Source organism: Zea mays, chromosome 7, assembly GCF_902167145.1.
Source record: "Zea mays cultivar B73 chromosome 7, Zm-B73-REFERENCE-NAM-5.0, whole genome shotgun sequence".
Taxonomy (NCBI): Eukaryota; Viridiplantae; Streptophyta; class Magnoliopsida; order Poales; family Poaceae; genus Zea; species Zea mays.
Window position 1 is genome coordinate 180011054 of NC_050102.1, and position 23634 is coordinate 180034687.

The 23634-nt window shown below is 48.0% G+C and overlaps 3 protein-coding genes across 6 annotated transcripts; all 3 read right to left on the reverse strand.

The window, feature by feature from the left end:
* Positions 1-644: 644 nt before the first annotated feature.
* Positions 645-3823, reverse strand: LOC100191945 (uncharacterized). Of its 3 annotated transcripts, none has more exons than XM_008652603.2 (9): positions 3442-3823; positions 3314-3347; positions 2928-3161; positions 2344-2433; positions 1738-1803; positions 1566-1660; positions 1213-1260; positions 998-1135; positions 645-894 (listed from the first exon to the last, which is right to left on the reverse strand). In XM_008652603.2, exons 1-8 carry the CDS (start codon positions 3723-3725, stop codon positions 1018-1020), a joined length of 969 nt encoding a protein of 322 aa, XP_008650825.1. In that variant the 5' UTR covers positions 3726-3823; the 3' UTR covers positions 645-894; positions 998-1017.
* Positions 3824-4791: 968 nt separating this feature from the next.
* LOC100276889 (uncharacterized) lies at positions 4792-7892 on the reverse strand. 2 transcript variants are annotated; one of them, XR_555384.2, is made up of 3 exons: positions 7448-7892; positions 7119-7349; positions 4792-5138 (listed from the first exon to the last, which is right to left on the reverse strand). XR_555384.2 is itself a non-coding variant. In NM_001150591.2 (2 exons), the coding sequence occupies exons 1-2, from the start codon at positions 7815-7817 to the stop codon at positions 7216-7218; spliced, it is 504 nt and encodes a 167-aa protein (NP_001144063.1). In that variant the 5' UTR covers positions 7818-7892; the 3' UTR covers positions 7082-7215. The 2 variants fall into 2 exon arrangements, 1 of the variants encoding a protein (NP_001144063.1); NM_001150591.2 differs by lacking the exon at positions 4792-5138 and having other exon boundaries at positions 7082-7349.
* Positions 7893-10256: 2364 nt separating this feature from the next.
* LOC103643027 (30S ribosomal protein S9, chloroplastic) lies at positions 10257-15809 on the reverse strand. The gene is made up of 5 exons (NM_001346498.3): positions 15158-15809; positions 13893-14333; positions 11086-11166; positions 10761-10855; positions 10257-10659 (listed from the first exon to the last, which is right to left on the reverse strand). The coding sequence occupies exons 1-4, from the start codon at positions 15786-15788 to the stop codon at positions 10764-10766; spliced, it is 1245 nt and encodes a 414-aa protein (NP_001333427.3). The 5' UTR covers positions 15789-15809; the 3' UTR covers positions 10257-10659; positions 10761-10763.
* Between the last annotated feature and the right edge of the window lie 7825 nt (positions 15810-23634).

Sequence of the window (23634 nt, forward strand, 5' to 3'; positions counted from 1 at the left end):
GCCATGTCAACTAAATCGAGTGGATATTGTGAAATTTGAGTCTGTGAACTTGTGATCTTTATGAACTTGTTATAATGTGAATTTGTTATATTGTGAACTTGTGATCTTTGTAAACTTTTTATATTATAAATTTGTGATCCTTGTGAACTTGTTATATCATGAATTGTGAACTTGTGGTATTTGTGATCTTTTGTCAATTTTGTTTTATTGTGAAGTTTGATATGTTTACCGATCGTATTTTAGATTTCGATCGTTACCGGTGCATTTTCCGCACCGAACTTTCGTTTCCGATGTTTCCGAAATACCGATATCGTTTTCGTTTCCGGAGTTACCGTTTTCGATTTTGTTTCCGATAAAATATATGAAAACGGTAATGATTTTAGTGTTTACCGACCGTTTTCATCCCTATGCCACCTAACATAAGCAGGGACAAACTTATTTTCCGTTTTTAGAAAAAGGGGGGCCCGAAATCACAAAGTCGAATTTTGATGGGCAAAATCATAATTGCACTTCCATCCTGGGACAGGAACACAATTGCGCCAAATACAAAATACGCTGACAGTTTCTTCAAGCCTTCAAGTGAGAATATGTTGTGAGTTGTGACTGAACGAGTATTCATGATGAATTGGACACCACATCGGGAGTGAAGAAATACTCGAGCACTGTAGTTCAAAAGCGTCCTTTTATCACCATAAAATGCAATACATCATCCTTGGGGGAAAGGGAAACCATGGGCGTGCTTCCAATGTGCACTTCAAGTTCAAGCGAAGGAAAGGAACACACAGAGGCACAGAGCACAAGACCGTGTTCCCAGGTGACAGTGAACCTCTGCGATTCATTGATCAACATGCCGGTCCTGGCGTGTTCTCAGGTCTCATACCCATCTCAAAGGGGCTGTAAATTCACGAGACTATACAGGTGTACACTTAAGCCCGGCAGGTGCAGAAGTAGTATGATACAGATATTTATTTATACATGTTTATGAGTTTATCCTAACCTGTGATTAGATAAATGGGTCTATGTTGCCCTAACATAAGCATGTGGGAACATCCGTTGGAAATAAGTGTGCTTCGCCTTGACGATCAACCAATACAGGAAGAAGCAGGGGACATGAGCGATGGCCATGCCGAGGTACCTGCACCAAATTCAGATTGCTGTAAGGATTCCCGGATGACAGAGTGAAGGATGAAACGAGGAGGTAGATGCCAGTACCATAGAGGAGCTCCAGATGATGAAAGGTCCAGAAATGGGTACGGCCACCTTAAAAGGCAAAGAAAGGGTCACAGTTTCGTCGCTGAAGGTACCAGGTCAAGCCTCATTCAAATGCATGCACAACAGAACCGAAGCAACGTTCCAGGCATGGCACATTGCAGGGTTCAACAAAAGCATTTTGCATTTGTCTCCTTTTCTTTTAAGTTAGTATGCTCTTCTCTTTATAAGTTAATATACCAACTTGCAGGTTTTGCTTCATCTTTCTCGCAGTGTACACAATTTACTAACACAAATGGTAAAACAAAGGCATTCCATTTAGTTCTCCGAATTATGCAGCAAGGGAGAAAAGTTACCAGGATACGCCTCCACAAGCATGAAGGACCCACTGGAATGTTACATAGGCGCAGCTCCAGAAAACAAAGAAAGACATTCGGTACCAGGGAAAGGGCTGAAAATCCACTGAGTCTTAAGTAATTAAGCCAACTGCACAAAGGGCAAATCAAAATAACTTGCAAGTGAACTTACCATGTTGTTGAGAAGTGTGTCAATAAGTAGAAAAACAGCATTTAAGGAGTGCATGCCATCAGTGAACTGCATGGAATGTTGATGGGCAAGATGGCAAGATATAAGGCATTGCATAAAAGAAAACGGTTAACTTGGTGAAAATAAAACATCTTAATCAGTTAATCTTCTGCAGTCATTCGTGCCTATGTCTCACGTTGGGACTTCGACTTTCCAAATATTCAGGTGGTCATGGTTAGGCCATAACAGAGATCAGACAGAACTAGATTTGCCTCCAAAGGGCTTCAGCTGGAAGATGGGCAGCATGAAATTCAGAAATAACAGCACGACTGCTATAGCATATGTCAGATAGACTTTGCTAACTAGGTAACTAACATAATGAGACAATGACACATTCAACACAGACTATTTGACTTGGTGTTTAGAGTTCCTGTTATGTTTTTTTATCACTCGATATAATGGTGAGTACAGGATACTACTGCTATATAGAGAGCATTTAAGTTGTGCCCTTTTATCGAGACAGGGCTTGCTAATGCTTTGAACAACCGAGTCTAGTACTACGAAAGCATAGTAGGAATAATATGTACAAAGGTAGGATTGTCGACATACCAAAGCTAACCCAAACTTGTCACGGTAGAAAAATGGCACAAGAAGGCCCCAATATGTGACATCAGTCAACATTGTTGCACCTGCGCTAGTCTGCAGAAGGCAAAGAATATCAATGAAGACTACACGCATCACCAATTGCTCACTTAAGCGTTCATTAGCAGGCAGAAGCCTTTTCTTCTATTATTAATATATATTAACCTGTACGGGCCACTCCTGTTTCCTCAAAAGAAAAGTATTCATTAGCAGGCAGAAGCTTTGCACTGTGGTGCATATGGGGGTGTTTTTAGGAAAGAAAATTGGTAAATGACCAAGAGAGGAAAAACCAAAGAAAATTGCATAAGCTAAACTCCATAGATTTAGGCATGGAATTCGTTTTGACTTCTGAATCACATTTCACATGTAGATATTAGTACAACATAATTTTTTTATGGATAAACGATCATCAAACATGATGCTGCGACCAATCATCAAATTTTGGTGTGGCACATTCCAAATAGTGGTGCCATTGAATTGGCAAAACTACGTGTACAACATAAAACACACAGATATGTAATTCTTAACAAGGAAAACAATATAGTACAAACCTGGTATATGATTTCCATGCACCGGCCCCAGAACCCAGCTCTTCTCTCATTCACTATTTGTTCATAATAGCTCATCATCATATTTGTCTCATCTGTTTTCCTCTCTCCAGAAACAGAATTGGAAACATCACGATTTTCGACATCAGCATTAAGAAGTCCACGGGATTCGTCGGCTTTCCTCAAACTTTTCCTTGAGTAAACCAAACATCCATGGGCTGATATAGCTGTGGCAAACTAAGAGTAACACCACCCACCACCGCCCCCAACAAAAAAAACAGTGAAGTCAACAAAAGGTTAACAAACTAGCAAGAAAATTGAATTCTTCGAAAAACTGATTGCTGTTGGTAAGGTGGAAGCGGAACACGGAAAGAAACAGACCACATTACCGCAAAATATATGGTGACTAATAGAAACGTCCACCTGCAAAACCATTTCGAAGAATAAAGTTTAAATCCAAAATGAGAGAGAAGGAAGTAGGACGACTTGAGCCTTGAGGAGGATGGAGAGACCGTACTGGGTGTAGAAGTAGAAGACGGTGATGCCGCGCGCGACGACGAGGCGCGCGAGAAGCGCTACAGCGGCGGCGAGCGCGACGGCGCGGTAGGCAAGGAGCCAGCCCGGGTGGAGGCGCGCCCAGCAAGGAACCCAGAGGTCGGCCGCGCGCAGGGGCGGCGCTGAGCTCCGCAGCCGCGGCAGCAGCGCCGCCGCGGCCACCGTGGGCAGCGCGATGAGCGCGCCGCAGACGAGGACCTGCCACCGCAGCCAGTACGCTGCGCCGTCCGCCGGTGACAGCGACATCGCGCCTAGCTTCGGCTCGGCCTGGAGCCCGCGGGCGCGGGGGCGGGTGGTGGGGAGTTGGTTCCACCGGTGACCGGTACCGCGAGAAGCAATTCAATGCGACAACGACGAGGCGGGGGACTGGGGGAGGGAACTGGAACTCTGGGCTCTGGGCTCTGGGCTCTGGGCTCTGGGCCTGGCGGGAACTCTGGGTTCGTAGGTTGGGTCGCTGCTCTGTGTTGCGTTTGCGCCTGCTGTGCGCTGCGCCCGTTGCGTACTTGCGTCCACGTTCCGATTCCGGGCCGGTCGAGCTGGACGCCTGGACCTGGACGGGGAGTCGGGGAGCGTTGGTTCTGGATTGGACGCCGGCGACGGACTTCTAGAAGCACACAATTGGATCCTGACGCCACTACATACGTGTCAGATAGCCTCGAGGTCGAATAGCTCAGGTTGGCTGTCAGCCTGCCACCCGTTACTACCTCCTGCAGTCCTGCTTCCTTTGAGAGCAAACGTAAAACGCCGATGTAGATATTGATGCATAGATTTAAGAATTAAAATTAGTTTTTCTAAATTCTGTTATTGGATATATGGAATTGAGATTTGAAATTCTAAATTCAATTCTTTAGTATTAGACTATAACTGGAAACTCTTTCTACCAATACAGATCGTCATCGTCACCCATTTTGTATGCGTAGAATTAGACAACACAATTCTAAACTCCAATATAGTGACATCAAAATAATAAAATTGGAATTGCATCTCATGACTGATTTAGTATTGCACCCAATTCAATTATATACCCTCTAATATAAACATTTAAACGGAGCATAATCTCTTTTCTATCCACTATTAACAAGTTTGAATCCTTAGTCCTCAATAACATCGTATAAAACCTATAATCAAAATATAAAGAAAGTTTCTTCTCTGCTATAACCTTCATTCAAGCGTAGTTCTAAAATCTCTTATGCTCTCGATTGAGCCTACTGAATTTTCACTCTTCCTTTTAATATTAATCTTTTCAGACTAGATAGAATAAACTTAGATCACGTCCAAGCCATGGACCGGGTGGTTTCAGGTATAGATGAATAGTTCTGCCACTGCTTTTAACAATATTATCTAAATCCACCTCTAAATATATTTTTTTGATAATGGAACAAAAGAAGTCCAGCCTTCACCTCCTAGGAGGCTATGACCAACAAAGAAACCTAGCAAACACTGCTACACCAAACTGGAGGGACAAACCTCCACAACAAACTAGGATACAGTCAAGGAATACTAGCATGAAATCCTATTTGAGAACTTCCAACCAAAATAAGCAAAATCTGCATGGCCACCGTTTCCAATTTCCTGCAAGGGCTTCTAATGGCTTCAGCATCGTCTTCATTTCTTTGGAGTTGAGCCCAAACCTTAGCCAGTGGGTTCCCTGAATAGTACCTGTAAATAAGTAAACATATATGTTTTATCCAAAACTAAGTCGTTCCTACTTAACCAGATAGTCCAACAAAGAGTAGAGACACCTGTGATAATAAGGCGCTTAGTTTTTTCATCAAAACCAACCAGCCAATTTCCATACATATGACTAATCGAGTTAGGCGGTGGTAAATCAAAACAGATAAATAACAATGTCCACATATGATGAGCAAAATGACAGTTAATAAAGAGATGTTGAATAGTTTCATACGAGCTGCAAAAAACACATCTCTTACTTCCCTGCCAATTGTGTTTAACAAAATGTCTTTAGTTAAAACCACACCTTTTAGAAGATACCACACAAAAATTTTGACCTTCAAAGGCAACTTAAGCTTCCATATAAATTTGTTATTCAAAATAATACCATTGTTAATAAGGACCCTATACATATATCGAATTGTGAAGACCCTGGATGCCGTCAAGGTCCACTTCAATCTATCATTTTCACTGGTTAAAGAGATGTGAGCCAACCGACCTACCAAATTATGCCATAAGGCTAGATTATTTCCCACTGTAGCTCTAGTGAAGGAAATGTTTAGGGGGCAGATCTTAACACATTTGTCATTGTATCACTCTTTTTCCTTGTAATCTGGTAAAGGGTAGGATATTGACACATAAGGGCTTATTCCCTAACTACTTGTCTTCCCATAACCTAACATTTTCACCATTACTGAGCGTGAAGGAGCTCATACCGAAAAATGTGTCCTTTACTTTCATCAAACCGGAGCAGAAATGAGAATCCCCCACTCTATATGACACTTTTGACACAGTATGTATTCCAAATACTTTTTACGAAGTAACTCTTGCCGCATACCTTCTTCATTACTTAATTTGAACAGTCACTTACTTAGTAATCACTTGTTCTGGATGTCTATATTTTGTATTCCCAGGCCCCCTTGACCATTCCACCTGGACGTGTTTGTCATGGCTCTGCTCCACTGCAGAGCAACTCTACTCCAAAACTCTAAGTGGAACAGAACTCTAAAGTTTAAATTGCTTTCTTATAACAAGTGGCAGTGTCGGGTAAATAACTCTAAACTCCATGCCTAGATTGCTTTTTAGAGTTTTGGGAACAGCAAAAGTGGTACTCCAAAAATTGGTACTACAACTCTGAAAATTCTATGGAGTTTGTAACTCTAGAGTTGGGGTGTTTGGATAGCTCTGTCTAACTCCTCCTTGAAGTTTTGATCTGAAGTCATGCCAAACACATCCATAGTACAGTAGGCCATTTCTGAGTCCTCTATATTTATAGAGACTTTCTAATATTATAATTTATAAAAATGGCATTTAAATAAATAGCAAACATGACTACAAGTAATAAAATACTACCGATAATAATAAATAAAATACAAATAAATTTAAATAAATTACCAGCCGATACATTATATATTTAGAATACTTTAGGCATATGATTTGTACTTTTCTGCATAGAACAAACTAGTTCAAATTTTTAGAGAGCAAAAATATTTGTTTAGAACTAGTTTGGAAATCCCATTTTTTCAAAGAAAAATAGTTCATTTTTTCTTGACAAAATGGAGTTTTCAAACTAACCCTTAATAATTTGTTAAGAATTTAGGCATGATCGATCCAGGAATACCACTTGGGTCTAGTAATTTTGAAAATGTCTTTCTGGATCTCTAAACTTGTTAAGTGGTGTATTAAAGTCCTAAAGTTATTAAATGATGCACTGGCCGTCTATTTGTGACCATATGGCCGCGTCTATTTGTAGACCATATGATTCACGTAGATGCACCACTAAACAAATTGAAGGAACAAGGAATATGTTTTTAAAGTTTATGGGTCTAAATGGTACCACTTGAGGGCTTGTTTGTTTGGTCTCAATCCATATGAATAAAGTGAGATTTAGTGGGTTTAAATCCTAAAAAAGTCAAAAAAAAAATTCAATCTCAACCGAACAAAGCCTTCAGTGTTATCATAACGAACTTCAGAAGTAAAACATCCGAAGCAAGGCGTTTGGCCAAGCTGGTCGTTGTGGATGGATGAGGTAGACGTCTAGACGAGGCGTTGAGGCCTAGTAGGCCTATATGTGGCCAGGAGGCGTCGAGGCCCAGGGCGGAGGCCTCATCGGCGACGCCGGAGGCATAGGTGGCGGAGGAGTCACCGGCGGCGACGGAGACATAGTCGGGATGTTGAATATGGGTGGCACAGGTCCAACTGTGTACAAAAGAAAGAAATTACAAGGTGGTATTGATGGGAAAAATACATGATTAGATACTAGTACGATCAATCATAGCAACTGAGAAAAAACCTACCGAAACACATGGCAGGGAGCTGAGGCGGCACGATCGCCCAGCAGGCAACAGGCAGCAAGGCGAGTCGGATGGGGTCGATGTTAATGCGCAAGAGCTCGTTGATCTCGCCGCCAATGGCGTGGCAGAGGCAGATGGATGCCGGCGTCCTGAGAACCGCCCTCAGGGGCGCGCAGCAGCTCGCCGGAGGGCCAGAGATAACCGTTCCGGTCGACAGGAACGGAGCGCAGCTGCTGACCTCGTATAACGTCTGAACACAGTTCGTCGGCCTGCCGTACGGTGGCGGTGGCGGCGGACCGGCAGCCGTAGCTTGAAGCGCTGCTATCGCCACCACGGCCATGGCGAGCAAGGAGACGACGGTGGGTGCTGCCATGGCTGCTGCTGCTGCTTGAAGGTGAAGTAGTACGTATGGACTTGTTTATGAAACTGATGCTCTGCTACGTACGGTGTGGGTGAACTCTGATTTTTTTTATATATAGTCAGCACGTCAGCCAAGTCGGTATGCATGCTTCCACGTTCTTTTCCCTACAAGATTTCAGAGCCACTGACGTTCCGTTACCATCGTTCAGCTTGCCCGCAGACTGTATCGCTCAACGCTGTGTGATGCGCCCGCGCGGAGGAGTCGGTGCATCCAGTTCCAACTGACGACTGACTGTTGTCACAGCAGCAACAAGAGAGCCGAGGCCGCCACCGATCAGGTCGGCAGCAATTGACTGCAGCAAAGATCAAGCAGACGAAGCACCATGTTTTTTATTAAGTAAAGTATATCATCATCCTCACATTTGGCATGATGTGTCACTCAAACTAGAAAAAAAACGGATGTTGTAACCTAATCAGTACATCCAAAAAATTTGATCAAGCTGGATGTCGACGTGGTGTACAACGCTAAATCATATTAATGAAAGTTTGGAGATCCAAATGACACAATATTGCTAAATTTAGAGACCTAAGGGACACGACACATTAAGTTTAGAGACCAAAATCTATACTATATTAAGATCCTATTTGAGAGGGCTTCATTTTTAAATTGCAGCTTCCATTTTCCAACTTCACCAAAAAGACAACTTCAAAAGATTGATAAGATAGGGTTCAAAAGTGTTTGACTTGCACATAGACTCCAGCTTCTATAATACAACTGACTTGTGCGAGTTTTCTTAATTACCCTTGATGTTTAGCGGGTGGAGAAAGAGATATGAATCGATACATCATGTAACGAATAGCTGGTGGGTAATTTTTATGTAACTTCATAAAGAGGTATAAAAACAGTGTTTGTGAAGCACACTTTGAGGAGCATAAAAAATTTCATAAAACTGGTCTCTTGTTTTAATTTTTTTTAAACTAGAGCTCGTTGAGCTCGACCTGTTTGGATAGAAGAAGCTAAAATAGACCTGAAATTATTGAAGTATAGCTCTCCCAAGCAGCGTCTAAATTACAAGTTTTCCTGGTTCCACGGTTTCCGTATTCACTTTTACAAAAAAAAAAAAAAACTTATATTTCTTTCTAATCAATCATGGTCCCTCTGACTTGGTCGGATCCACATTTAAACATTTAATTGGTTATAAGAAAAATTATGTATAAATAAAGATTCAAACCATTATTGTAGTTTTAAACTTGCATTTACATTCACCTAACCAACAAAATATATATATGTTTGTGTTTTATACTTTATATTAAAATATAAATAAAAATCGCAGCAATGAACATGTACTTTGGATTAAAGTAACATGTCTCGTCGGCAGTCCGTAGCACACGTGGTTGTAGCTGGTGCAGCCGGCCAGACCAGAAGCTAGCGTGACCCCACCCCCACACATTCATCCAACATGCTACATGCGTGGTTGAAGCTGGTGCGATGGATGAATCCAATCCGGCGGGTTGGTGAGTGTTTGCTTGACGTATAAGAAGCCATGGAAGAAGCGACTATATTTTGTATCGTGTTTGGATGAGAGTCACGTTATAGTAAGATAAACATTAGAGCAATTTTTAATCATGACGTGATTTCAAAAAATCGATGAAACGGTATCGTCTCACTTTCTACCTCCTTTTATCTTTCTCCACACATAATTTTCATGATACCTAGATTTTTTTCTATAGCTAAATTCTTCATCAACCATATTCTAAAAAAACTCATCAGAAAAAGTTAAACCAAACAAACTCATAGAGCTCATGCTTTCCTTTATTTAATCGTTAATAAGTTAATAATGTTCACGTCGAGGAGATCTTCCGTTAATTGTTAATGTTCGTTTTGTGTACAGGTGGTCACAGGAGAAGTATCTGTGGCATGCCAACTTTGTAGAAATCCTAATAAACCAATAATCCACGACCATAACGTTTTCTTCCATCTTTTTTACTGCCATCTCTCGTGTAAATGATCGTGGAAAGTTTTACACTGTTTTGCAATGTACATTACACTGTTTACAGAATAAAATCGAAAATAAAAAGTAAGATAGAAAGCAGAATAGAGAGTCTATTGGATCCTACTATCTCCAGCAGACTACCTCACTGTATTTTAAACTATATATTCAACAAACAGTGAAATATATAGTACAAAATAGTACTTTGTAGGGTCGTTTACGTAGGCTGTTGGAGATAGCCTCAAGCTGGTTGTCTACAGCTCCGGATCAGGCCACCCAACTATCTGATGTAGTCATGGTAACATAGCATTCAATGAACCTGATGTCAAGCAGATGACACAACAATTCGAAACTGCATGATTCAAACCCGCAGAAAGCAGTTTGCCTGGTTCTATTATTTCAGGCACAAAACGAACGCTTATCATTCCTTTACCAGTACTGCGCAAGACATACACGGAGAGGAAGAAAATAACGAAGCAAATTATCATAATCATCAGTTGGCATCCGAAACCCGTTTCCCAGCCATTAAATCATAAGGGTCGAGAAGGGTCTTCCTTCTGATGAGACGAACATGTAGTCTCATTGGCACAGCCTGTTTTATTGGCAGCTCATTGCAAAGCAACTTCTCGGTCTTGATTAGGTCAAATGGTATTTTCTACATCAATTTTGCTGTCACAACGTTTCGGAAACGGAATCCAAAGTGTAGCATGGTCCTCGTATCGACACAGGTTGGAGAAGCTGAAAAGGACAGGACCTTCGGAAAAAATAACAGCAGATCAAGTGATCTGTGTTGAGTAGAAAACCCACATCAAAGTCAAAGGGCAGAGACCCGCCACAACAAAATACGTAGCCATGCAGATAGCTCTGAAACGTTAGAGAAGTCAACATCAGAATCCCCCTCCCCAAAAAAAAACATCATCAAAACCATAATCCATTGACAACTTGGCAAAACAGAGCAAGTTTACCTGTTACCGCTTGACCCACTGGAAGCTCTTTCTTGCTTTCGCTTTTCCAGGCTTTTTCCTTTCGACCACACGTGAATCTCTCGTCAAATATCCAGCTGTTTCGGAAGGCCCATATTGAAATGTTAAATGACAAGATATAAGCAACTTCTGGAAGGCCCATATTGAAATGTTAAATGACAAGAGCGGTTAGATATTCACTTAAATGTACTTGTGAATGCCTGAATGGTTGCAAGAAAACAGGAGTTCATAGTGCGAGTGTGCGACCGAAGCATAATGTGATAATAAACATGGGTTGTGGACTGTGGTGAAAGTCATCTGATCTTACCTGCTTTGAGATATGGACGCCATCCTGGTTCCCAATTCTCCAAGGCCCTGCTTATCCCTAAGCGGATAGCTCCAACTTGTCCTGTGCCCGAGAGCAGATGTTCAGTTAGGATGAGGTTTGGTGCTATCTATGATCAATTAAGAACATAGGAAAAGAGTAAATTCATGAAACCCAACAGTTGACGGCCAGTATTCAATAAAATATAATAAGTGCAAGAACCTCACAAATCTAGTAAGAAATGAAATATGTAAAAACAGTATATGTGCAGTCAAGACTAACAAACACACAGAATAGAGTAGAATAACTAGAATTGCAATGATATTCTCGTGCTACCGAAGTGAAAGGCATACACATGTTTGTTCAATATTTACTGGAACCCGTGCCATGACAAATAATGGCGGTGTATGAACAAACCCTACCCGTTTAAATGTCGATGTAATTTATATCTATGCAGAGCTACTAACTTTATTCTAGTATACAAAGCTCAAGGATTCATTTATGCATAAGTTAAACGCTGAGAAATGCATAAATTCAGCACACCCATCTCTGAGCAATTGTAAATTTTGTAATACACCTGTCAGGACCCAATAGGGCCCGCTACAGTGACGTAGGTACTGTAGAAGCATGCCCCTCGGGTAGGTTAGATAAAGATAAGGCTAGTTTGGGTAGGATTAAAATTAGAGATAAAATTAGATCTAGTGCTTAGAGGTCAAGTAACCCTCTCTTTATAAGGAGAAGGATTGTATCAATTGAAGGTAAGCAAGAGATTAGAAGCAAATCCCTTCTCTCTTGCCGGCCATGGGCAAAACCATGTGGTCAGCCTCCCCAGCGCCCCTAACCCTAGTCGTCACCATCTAACCCTAGCCATCACCCTCTAACCCTCGCAGCCATCTGTCGCTCATAACAATCTGGTATCGGATATGCCAGGCCCTCCATCCACCACGATCCAGCCACCGGCCTCCTCCACCATGCTGCCAATCTACACCGTCGGTGCCCAGACCTGCCACATCCTCATCCACAACATCTACCCCCCACCCCACCTCACGGTTGAAACTGTAGCCGCCGCAGTCCAGGACCTGGCCCGATCCATGGCGACCATGAAGGCCTTCATGACGGCACCCAAATTCCCACAGCCACCATTGACCACAACCCTGCCACCACCGCCCTCTCCACCTCCACCACTTTACGGCCTTCCATCCACCACCACGCCAGGCGTGCCCCTTGACCTCCTGCCAATGTCAGTGTCCCCATCCCCAATCCCATCATGTGTTGGCCCAATGGGAACAACACAGTATACAATGACGACATCACCATCGCCATTAGGACCAGCATCTACATCTCCGGAACATCACCCACCTCCATACGGCCAGGACGCCCCCTTCGGCAGCGTCGAGGGTCGGAGTTCCTACGGCGCACCGCAGGGGGGTCGGCTTCCGTACATGGCGGCCATGTTGCCTGAGCCCATGCCGACCCCATAAGGACCAGCTCCCCAGCCTTCTGTTCCCCCGGCGACATGCCACATCTCGGCGACCTCTAGGGCAACAGACACCACCAGCACATCGCCCACTGCGCCCATGTCGCAAGACTCCTTCATGGCGTTCCAGCGACAGGTGCAGGACTCTCAAACGTTGATCATCAACCACCTACCGGCGTTGACTGATCGATTGGGGGCGATCGAGGTCCAATCCGTGTCAGCCTTGTCCGTGATCGATCCTTCATTATCGTCCCACGAGAGGAAAGCGATAGCACGGTCGAGTGCCTACAAGGTGTCTGCGGCGGTGCGGCTGCAGGCTGTGTCGCGTGGCCTCCTAGTGTACCGGCGACTACAAGAGGTGCACCTACAGACGCTCGGGGCAGCCTTGGTCGCAGTTGACCTCGACACACGGGGGGCGCGACCTCGCCCAGTCGGATGACCATTAGCAACCATGCCAGCCCGCTGTCTCCAAGTGCGAGCATGGTGCGTGTCTCATGGGCAACGAACTCCAACTCTAAGGTTGCGATGGTAGGGAAGGCGCTCCCCTCCTTGTCATCGATGAGGGCGCACTGCTTAGCGCCACCACATTCTGATACCGACCGCCACGAGGGCGCCTCCATTTGTCATTGTTGCGACCCATTCTAGGTGGACATCCATGTGCTCCCCTTTCGTCCAGATGGTGCCCATGGGATCCAGGTGGCTACACACGCGCAGGTCCAGTGCACGGAAGGTGTATGTCTCATCTTAAGGGGTCAAAAAAATAGTCGCATTCTATTTCGAGTTCAGAATAATAAAATAAGGTAGGATATAAAAGGCTTATTTTTAGGTGTTAGGTTTGTGTCTAGCAAAGTCATTGTTAACGTCATCGATAGGTTGCAGCTCGAAGACGACCTGCTTGTCCAGGAGGGGTGTAGTGCCAGGGCCCAATAGGGCCCGCTACAGTGACGTAGGTACTGTAGCATCATGCCCCTCGGTAGGTTAGATAAAGATAAGGCTAGTTTGGGATAGGATTAGAATTAGAGATAAGATTAGATCTAGTGCTTAGAGGTCAAGTAACCCTCTCTTTATAAAGAGAAGGATTGTATCAATTGAAGGTAAACAAGAGATTAGAAGGAAATACCTTCTCTCTTGCCCGCCATGGGCAAAGCCCTACAGCTGGCCTCCCCAGCGCCCCTAACCCTAGTCGTCGCCCTATAACCCTAGGCATCACCCTCTAACCCTCGAAGCTATCTGCCGCTCATAACAACACCACTCAAATTATCATGAAAAGGCAAACACCTAGCCCCATTGCAGAAATGTATTGAAGATAGCTGTACAAAATATGAACACTAACCTGATACGCCACCACCTTTCACAGTACAGGTCACATCCAAACGCCCCAAAGTATCGGTCACATTAAATGGACGAAGAAGTTCAGCTCTATGGTCCAGGATTGGGAAGTAAGCATCAAACTCCTTTTCATTGACAATGAATTTACCATCACCAGGCTTAATCCAAACACGAGCAATGCTGCATTTCCTTTTCCCTGTTCCATAAGCTCTTCCTTTCTCATCAACCTGTCTTACTCGTGCCTTAGCAATGGCCTCTTGGTTTTGGCGCTCAACTTCAGCTCTGCTTGATGTTACACTCATATTCTGGATAGCTTCATCTTCTATTTCTCTTAGGGGAGGCAACCCTGGAACGTCTCTGACATCCTTTAAGAGGATCAAACTATCAATCATTCCATCTGTGATCCCAGAGGCCTCAATGAGATCACCAAAAGCACGATTTGGACCTGAAATCATAAAATGTTGATTTCACTAACACTGATGCCTGTCCATAGTACTGATTTGGAAATGTCCGTTCCTAGCCAAATCCACAAGAAAAACTAAATACGAAAATGAAAGGCAACAAACTGACAACAAATGCACGATCTAGACCTACAACCATAAAATGTTGATTGCACCCACCCTTAATCTACAAGTAATGCTGATTTAGAAGTAACCATTCCCAGCCAAACACATAATAAAAAACTCAACCAAGAATGAAAGGCAACTACCGTGATCATGGTAGTTATGATAGCCAATAAGTCAAGTCAAACAGCACACACGTCGTGAGCACCGAAGTAGTAAATAAGCTATCTGCCCATTGTGATGCTACCTTATTATATTGGGCGGTTTACAAGATGTATAGCCACATCCAAAGTGAAACTCTACTGGTCACTCGATGTCAATATTTACCTTCAGCATCTGCATTTTCAATATGAATTGCCTTGGCCTAAGCTACAATGAAATGGATGGCATAAAAAGCAGAACACAAAGGAAATGTAATAATGTATCATAGCTCGCAAGCACTCAAGAAATTGTGCATTTCCAGCCAGGTCACTCTTACACTATTGAACAATATCTAACAAACATTTGTAGTTCTCGTTCCAAACGCAGGAATCTATTAGGTTTCAGACAATTATGTAACTTCAAAGTGTAGCATAGCATTTGCTCTGTTATCCAACTAACACAAAACATCATAGATGAACACAACCAGATCATGCTTCCAGTTTCGATCATCGCACCACCAAGAAACCAAAACACGATTTACACAAAGGCAGTTGTGGGTTATCACCTTTGAGTATCTCCATCAACTCCTTCTCCCTCTCCTTGTTCCGCTGCCGCTTCAGCTCAACCTCGGGGTCCTCCCCAGCACCGAGGTCATCTAGCCCATCACACTCGCCTTGAATCCCCTCGATCCCCTCCCCGAGCACGGACTCGGCAAAGGGATCCTTATCCTCGTGGTCCCCACTCAGCGTCCACTGCTCGTCATTTCCGACCGGAGCCGCCTCTCCGCGCCCGGGCGCCGCCGAAGCAGCCTCCTTGTAGATCCCCTCGAACACGTCGCCGTTCTCGCCGTCCTCCCCGCCGAACTCCGTCGCCCAGAGCTTGTCGGCGGCGCGCGTGGGTCCTACCGGCGGCCCCTCGGCAGCGCCAGCGGCCGCGGCGTCCTCATTGGCGAAGGGGTCCGGATCGCCCGAGTCCGCCTCGAAGCTCCACGGCTTGTTGCGGTCGTCGTCGCGGCCGGAGGTGGAGAGGAGCCGCGGGGAGAGGACGCGAGAGAGGGGGAGGTCCGGGAAGCAGCGAAATGGAAGGGGGGTGGAGGAGGAGGAAGTGGTGGTGGTGGTGGTGGTGGTGGCCGGAGTTACGGTCCGGAGGCCGTGCCGGAAGTGGCGTGTGGAGTGCAGAAGGCGGCGGAGCAGCATGGCGGCGCGCGGAGGAGGACGGCGACCATTCGGCTGGGGGTCTAGGGTTTTAGCGGCTTGGTTCGTTTTTGTTTAGCCTTTCCGCCTTTCCGCTAGAGATGCTGCTCAATCGCTGTTACGTGTTGCAACATCGAAAGCGTAAACTGCCTTCGAAGGTGGTCCTGTAGAAGTAGCAACAGCAAAGGCGAAAAAATGAAAGAATAAATTGACCGCATACGCCAACTTGGCAAGTGGATGCATACTAATCCATCAACTTATAAACTTCTCAAATAAGTTCCAAAAACTCATAAGTTAGGGATAATTGTTTGAGATTATAATCTGTTACTAGATATGTGATCGTGCGTTGCCACGAGGCTGGAGAGCGTGTGGAGCGGTGTCTAAGCTGCAAATATAATTATTATTTATTTTTAAACATTAAAGTACATGTAGTGTGGTGGTTATCCTAAATTTCTAGAGCAGAGGGGTGTGAGTTCGAGTGTGCACTTTGCATTTTTTTGCAGGTCCTAGACGTGGGGAAGTTGAAGCCGTGGTAGCATAGATGCACACATTAGGTTCTTAATATATTAGTATAGATTTTAAATTAAATGTTAGTTCCAAATTTGTTGAATTATATACTCTAGATAGATTATAATCACAAACATTTGAAATTGTAACCTACCCAAATTATACAATCCAACAAATTATAAATTACTAGTCGGTTGCTCGTGCGTGTATGCTGTAAAACGTCCTCGTGGACTACTGTGAAACATCCTGCTCCCACGCCCTCTGCTGAGAAAAGGGTGGCGCGGAGGCAGAGGCATAAGAGGAGAGACAAAAGAAATAGGATGATGAACAAGGTGGCGACAACTCAGACGATGGTCATGATTATCGTGCGGAGTTATAGATGGTCAAATGGATTGTGTCTGACGGACCAGCCCAATGCATGGCTCATTTATAGTGAATGGGCCCGCCCGACACGAGTGTCGTGTCGTGCTTGGATCGTAGCCTTGACCCATAGTACTGGTCCGGCCCGACACTATTATATATTTTTATTTTATAAAAAATCATATATACATATTGTCGGCGTTTCGAGACCGGGGGGTCCCTGAGCCGACGAGTGAGTGTGCCGCGTGCCCTAGCCCAGATGGGTCGAGCGCGTGGGCGAGCGCGAAGGGGGGAGAGCGAGGTGGCCGGAGACGGGCGTGAGAGAGGTGGAAATCTCGCGGCCTTCGTGTTCGTCCCGCGCCCAGGTCGGGTGCGCTTGCAGTAGGGGGTTACAAGCGTCCACGCGGGTGAGGGAAGCGAGCGGCCCCAAGAGAGCGCCTGTCCCGTCCTCGTCCCGCGCGGCCAACCTTCTCTAAGAAGGCCCTGGTCCTTCCTTTTATAGGCGTAAGGAGAGGATCCAGGTATACAATGGGGATGTAGCGAAGTGCTACGTGTCTAGCGGAGGGAGAGCTAGCGCCCTAAGTACATGCCAATGTGGCAGCCGGAGAGATCTTGGCACCCTGCTGGCGTGATGTCGTGGCTGTCGGAGGAGCAACGGAGCTTGACGGAGGGACAGCTGTCGGAGCGGTCGAGTCCTTGCTGACGTCCTCCTGCTTCCGTAAGAGAGCTGAGAGCCGCCGTCGTCACAGGGCACGCGGGGCGCCATCATTGCCTATCTGGCGGAGCTAGCCAGATGGGACACCGGTCTTGTTCTCTGCGGTCCGAGTCGGCTCGGGGTAGGGTGATGATGGCGCTTCCTGTTGACGCGGCGGGCCTGTGCCCGAGGTCGGGCGACGTGGGGGCTCCTCCGAAGCTGGGGTCGAGTCTGTCTTCCGTGGCCGAGGCCGAGCCCGAGCCCCTGGGTCGGGCGAGGCGGAGGTCGTTCGGCAGAGGCCAGGGCGGAGTCCGAGCCCTGGGGTCGGGCGAAGCGGAGTTCGTCGTCTTCCGGGGCTGAGCCCGAGTCCGAGCCCTGGGTCGGGCGGAGCGGAGTTCGCCGTCTTCCGGGTCTTAGCCCGAGTCCGAGCCCTGGTTCGGGCGGAGCGGAGTTCGCCGTCTTCCGGGTCTTAGCCCGAGTCCGAGCCCTGGGTCGGGCGGAGCGGAGTTCGCCGTCTTCCGGGTCTTAGCCCGAGTCCGAGCCCTGGGTCGGGCGGAGCGGAGTTTCCTATGGCGCCTTCGGCAAGGCCTGCCTGCCTGTCAGTCTCACTCTGTCAAGTGGCACTGCAGGCGGAGTGGCGCAGGCGGCGCTGTCCTTCTGTCAGACCGGTCAGTGGAGCGGCGAAGTGACGGCGGTCACTTCGGCTCTGCCGGGGGGCGCGTGTCAGGATAAAGGTGTCAGGCCACCTTTGCGTTAAATGCCCCTGCGACTCGGTCGGTCGGTGCGGCGATTTAGTCAGGGTTGCTTCTTAGCGAAGGCAAGGCCTCGGGCGAGCCGGAGATGTGTCCGCCGTTAAAAGGGGGGCCTCGGGCGAGACGGAAATCCCTCGGGGTCGGCTGCCCTTGTCCGAGGCTAGGCTCGGGCGAGGCGTGATCGAGTCACTCGTATGGACTGATCCCTGACTTAATCGCACCCATCAGGCCTTTGCAGCTTTATGCTGATGGGGGTTACCAGCTGAGAATTAGGCGTCTTGAGGGTACCCCTAATTATGGTCCCCGACACATATGTATAATTTATATTCAATATTAAAAACATTTTAACATGATGTTCTACTAGGGCTGGACAAAATACTCGTGGCTCATGAGCTCGCTCGACTCGTGGTCAGCTCGGCTCGGCTTGACTCAGCTCGTTTCAATTTTGTCACGAGCTTAGCTAACATCTCAGCTCGGTTCGTTAACGAGCCAGCTCGTTACCTCGAATGAGCTAGCATTTATCTACAAAACAAAGCCTATATATGGAGCTATTGGATGAATTAATAAGTGATGAACTATGTTAATTTAGGGTTTAAATGATGTGATGTATAAAATTATGAGTATTGTTAATCTTTTCTAGTGTTAAATTAATATGAAATTAACTAGCAATTGGTTATATTGTTGTATATACACATATATACTATTTTTGTTGTGGCTCGCGAGCTAAACGAGCCAACTCGCAAAAAAACCGAGCCGAGCTGGTTCTCTGGCTCGGTTGCTTAACGAGTCGAGTTGAGCTAGCTCGTTGCCTTAACGAGCTAGCTCGAGCTCGGTCGAGTCAAGCCGAGCTGGCTCGATATTCACCCCTATGTTCTACTAGTTAGACGACTTCACCCGGTGTCTCTTGTCGTTCTTCAATCAGGGCGTGGGTTTGAACCCCACCTCCTGCACCGCTTTTTAACATTTTACACTCTGCGGCCCACGGGCGTCGGGCCTAGCGGGCCCATGCCGTACCGTCGTTTCTATATGTGGAGGTGTGGTTTGGGACATGGAGGTTGGTTGCGCGGAAGAGACGGACGTGCAGCAAGTTAATTTGAAGTAGATGTGAGTGATTATTTGTAAAAAAATGACACGGAATGACCGCTAAAATGATGTTTTAATATAGTAGAAATAGAGATAAAGATAGAGATAGAGAAATGTTAGTTAGAATTTTGTTGAATTATATATTCTGGGTAGATTATAATCCCAAATAAGCACCTCTAATGTATGTACTCGCTAGCCAGGCGTTAGGATTACATCATTGTTTTAGTGTGAAATCCTTGGCAATTTGTTTTAGTGTGGCAAAATAAGTATGTACTCGTTAGGCTAGGCGTTATAATTGTTAAATAATCCGCATGAACATCGCATCGAACCTAAAAATGTTGTAGTATTTATTTTAGCTCTTAGTTTTATGTATATTTTAAATGGATGATGAATCTTGACACATATAAAAAATTTGGGAAGGATGGAGTATTACACAATGATGACCTTCACTTTGAAAATTCCAATATCCTGTTTTGGGCAGAAAGAAAAAATTCAATCATTACATTTGGCTTACTTAATATAAATATACTAACTATACTGAAAGAGATCATGATTTTGGACGTGTTTGTTCCCTTACATGATTATATAATAATATAGCTTATTTTATATAGATTATATAATCCAAATTATATTATCAAGTTTATATAATTCTATTACAGGTGTTTGTTTGCACAAAGTATTAGTGAGTAAAAAGCCAAACAATAACCTAAATAAAAAATCTAATGACTTCTTATGGGTTGTCATAATATAGGTACCTAGATTATATAATCCATCATAATAACTTAGGTTGTTTGTTTGACTATTGACTTATTTAAATTGGATTATATAATCTAGATGATAGACAAACAGGGTATTAGTAGACTTAATTGCAGAACCTAGATACAACACAAGGAAAACATGTAGATTTTTTTAAAAAAAATATAGGTTGTATTTATGTATAGGAATTTGTTGAACAAGTAAGGGGTTGTTTGGTTTTGTCGGGGACCATAATTAGGGGTACCCTCAAGACGCCTAATTCTTAGCTGGTAACCCCCATCAGCATAAAGCTGCAGAGGCCTGATGGGTGCGATTAAGTCAGGGATCAGTCCATACGAGTGACTCGATCACGCTTCGCCCGAGCCTAGCCTCGGCCAAGGGCAGCCGACCTCGAGGGACTTCCGTCTCGCCCGAGGCCCCCCTTTTAACGGCGGACGCATCTCCGGCTCGCCTGAGGCCTTGGCTTCGCTAAGAAGCAACCCTGACTAAATCGCCGCACCGACTGACCGAGTTGCAGGAGCATTTAACGCAAAGGTGGCCTGACACCTTTATCCTGACGCGCGCCCCCCGGCAGAGCCGAAGTGACCGCCGTCACTCCGCCGCACCACTGACCGGTCTGACAGAAGGACAGCGCCGCCTGCGCCGCTCCGACTGCAGTGCCACTCGACAGAGTGAGTCTGACAGGCAGTCAGGCCTTGCCAAAGGCGCCATAGGAAGCTCCGCTCCGCCCGACCCCAGGGCTCAGACTCAGGCTAAGACCCGGAAGACGACGAACTCCGCTCCGCCCGACCCCAGGGCTCGGACTCGGGCTAAGACCCGGAAGACGACGAACTCCGCTCCGCCCGACCCCAGGGCTCGGACTCGGGCTAAGACCTGGAAGACGACGAACTCCGCTCCGCCCGACCCCAGGGCTCGGACTCGGGCTAAGACCCGGAAGACGACGAACTCCGCTTCGCCCGACCCCAGGGCTCGGACTCCGCCCGGGCCTCTGCCGAACGATCTCCGCCTCGCCCGACCCGGGGGCTCGGGCTCGGCCTCGGCCACGGAAGACAGACTCGACCTCGGCTTCGGAGGAGCCCCCACGTCGCCCGACCTAGGGCACAGGCCCGCCACGTCAACAGGGAGCGCCATCATCATCTACCCCGAGCCGACTCGGGTCATGGAGAACAAGACCGGTGTCCCATCTGGCTAGCTCCGCCAGATAGGCAATGATGGCGCCCCACAAGCTCTATGACGACGGCGGCTCTCAGCTCTCTTACGGAAGCAGGTGTACGTCAGCAAGGACTCGACCGCTCCGACAGCTGTCCCTCTGCCAGGCTCCGTTGCTCCTCCGACTGCCACGACATCACGCCAGCAGGGTGCCAAGATCTCTCTGGCTGCCACATTGGCATGTACTTAGGGCGCTAGCTCTCCCTCCGCTAGACACGTAGCACTCTGCTACACCCCCATTGTACACCTGGATCCTCTCCTTACGCCTATAAAAGGAAGGACCAGGGCCTTCTTAGAGAAGGTTGGCCGCGCGGGACGAGGACGGGACATGCGCTCTCTTAGGGCCGCTCGCTTCCCTCACCCGCGTGGACGCTTGTAACCCCCCTACTGCAAGCGCACTCGACCTGGGCGCGGGACGAACACGAAGGCCGCGGGATTTCCACCTCTCTCACGCCCGTCTCTGGCCACCTCGCTTCTCCCCCCTTCGCGCTCGCCCACGCGCTCGACCCATCTGGGCTGGGGCACGCGGCACACTCACTCGTCGGCTCGGGGACCCCCCGGTCTCGAAACGCCGACAGTTGGCGCGCCAGGTAGGGGCCTGTTGCGTGCTGACGAACAGCTTCCCGTCAAGCTCCAGATGGGCAGTCTCCAGCAACCTCTCCGGCCCGGGACGGTGCTCCGTTTCGGGAGTCTTGAGTTCATGTCCTTCGACGGCAGCTACGACATGATACTCCTTCCACCGTCGCGCGACAGCGACAATGGCGGCCGACATCCCGCCCGCCGGCGGCGGAACCGACGACATCTTCCCCGCGCGGTGGAAGAACAACGTTCGAGCTCGCCCCGTCCTCTCCCCCGCCAACGGAGGAGGAGGCGGGGCAACCAAGGCCAAGCGTGAGGCCGCTCTTCGTCGGCCGTCGAGCGAATCGACGTTCCCAGCGCCCCAACGGAGGGCACGCCGGGCGTCGACCTCGCGTTCGAGACGAAGGCAGGCGCCGACCCCCCGCGATACGCTGATCCCGAGCAAGAAGACGACGCCAGCGCGCTTGCGGAGAGCTTGCGGGACGTCGCCCTCGTACCTGAGACGACGGTGCAACCAGTCCCCGATGTGACTACGTCGCTCCTCGTCGACCAAAAGGTACTGACTAACTCCCATCTTACGTCTTTTCGACTCGGCCTCAACCCGCCAAGCGACCACGCTTTGGCGGGCGCTCTCATTGAGGCGAGTTCAACCCCACTGGGGTTTCGTATGCGGTCGCCTTGGGGCCGATTGACGGACGTCTCGACCTACGGGCCCTCTGGGTCCGAGGAAGATGACGATCCCAGCATCTGTTGGGATTTCTCTGGATTTGGCAACCCCAGTGCCATGCGGGACTTCATGACCGCATGTGACTACTGCCTCTCCGACTGTTCCGACGGAAGCCGCAGCCCTGGCAACGAGGGCTGCGGCCCAAGCCGCGAATGTTTCCACGTCGAGCTAGGGGATCCCTCCGAAGGCAACCATCTTGGCATGCCGGAGGACGGTGATTTTCCTAGGCCGGTGCCTCGCGCCGACATCCCGCGGGAGCTAGCTGTGGTCCCCGTTCCGGCGGGGGGTCACGACCCACAGCTCGAGCAAGTCCGCGGGGCGCAGGCCAGGCTCGACGAGGGAACAGGGGCGCTTGAGACGATCCGCTGGGACGTCGGGCAGGTATGGGCGGGCCAACCCCCGGCCGGAGAAATACGTCACCTGCCCCAAGGTCTCCAGCACCGCGTCGCCAACGATGTCAGGCTCAGGCCGCCGCCCGCATCCAGCGGGGTTGGTCAGAACCTGGCAGCCGCAGCGATGCTCCTCCGCACGATGCCGGAGCCATCAACCACCGAGGGTCGGCGAATCCAGGGAGAGCTCAAGAATCTCCTGGAAGGCGCTGCGGCCCGACGGGCCGAGAGCACTGCCTCCCGAAGGCAGGGATACCCCTCGGAGCCTCACGCCGCGACTTCCCGATTTATGCGGGAAGCCTCGGTCTACACCGGGCGCACGCGCAACACCGCGCCTGCGGCCCCGGGCCACCTCGGCAACGAGCACCATCGACGCGACCGTCGGGCCCACCTCGACGAAAGGGTGCGCCGAGGCTACCACCCCAGGCGTGGGGGGCGCTACGACAGCGGGGGGGATCGGAGTCCCTCGTCCGAACCACCCGGTCCGCAGGCCTTCAGTCGGGCCATCCGACGGGCGCCGTTCCCGACCCGGTTCCGACCCCCGACTACTATCATAAAGTACTCGGGGGAAACGAGGCCGGAACTGTGGCTCGCGGACTACCGCCTGGCCTGCCAACTGGGTGGAACGGACGACGACAACCTCATCATCCGCAACCTTCCCCTGTTCCTCTCCGGCACTGCTCGCGCCTGGTTGGAGCACCTGCCTCCGGGGCAGATCTCCAACTGGGACGACTTGGTCCAAGCCTTCGCCGGCAATTTCCAGGGCACGTACGTGCGCCCCGGAAATTCCTGG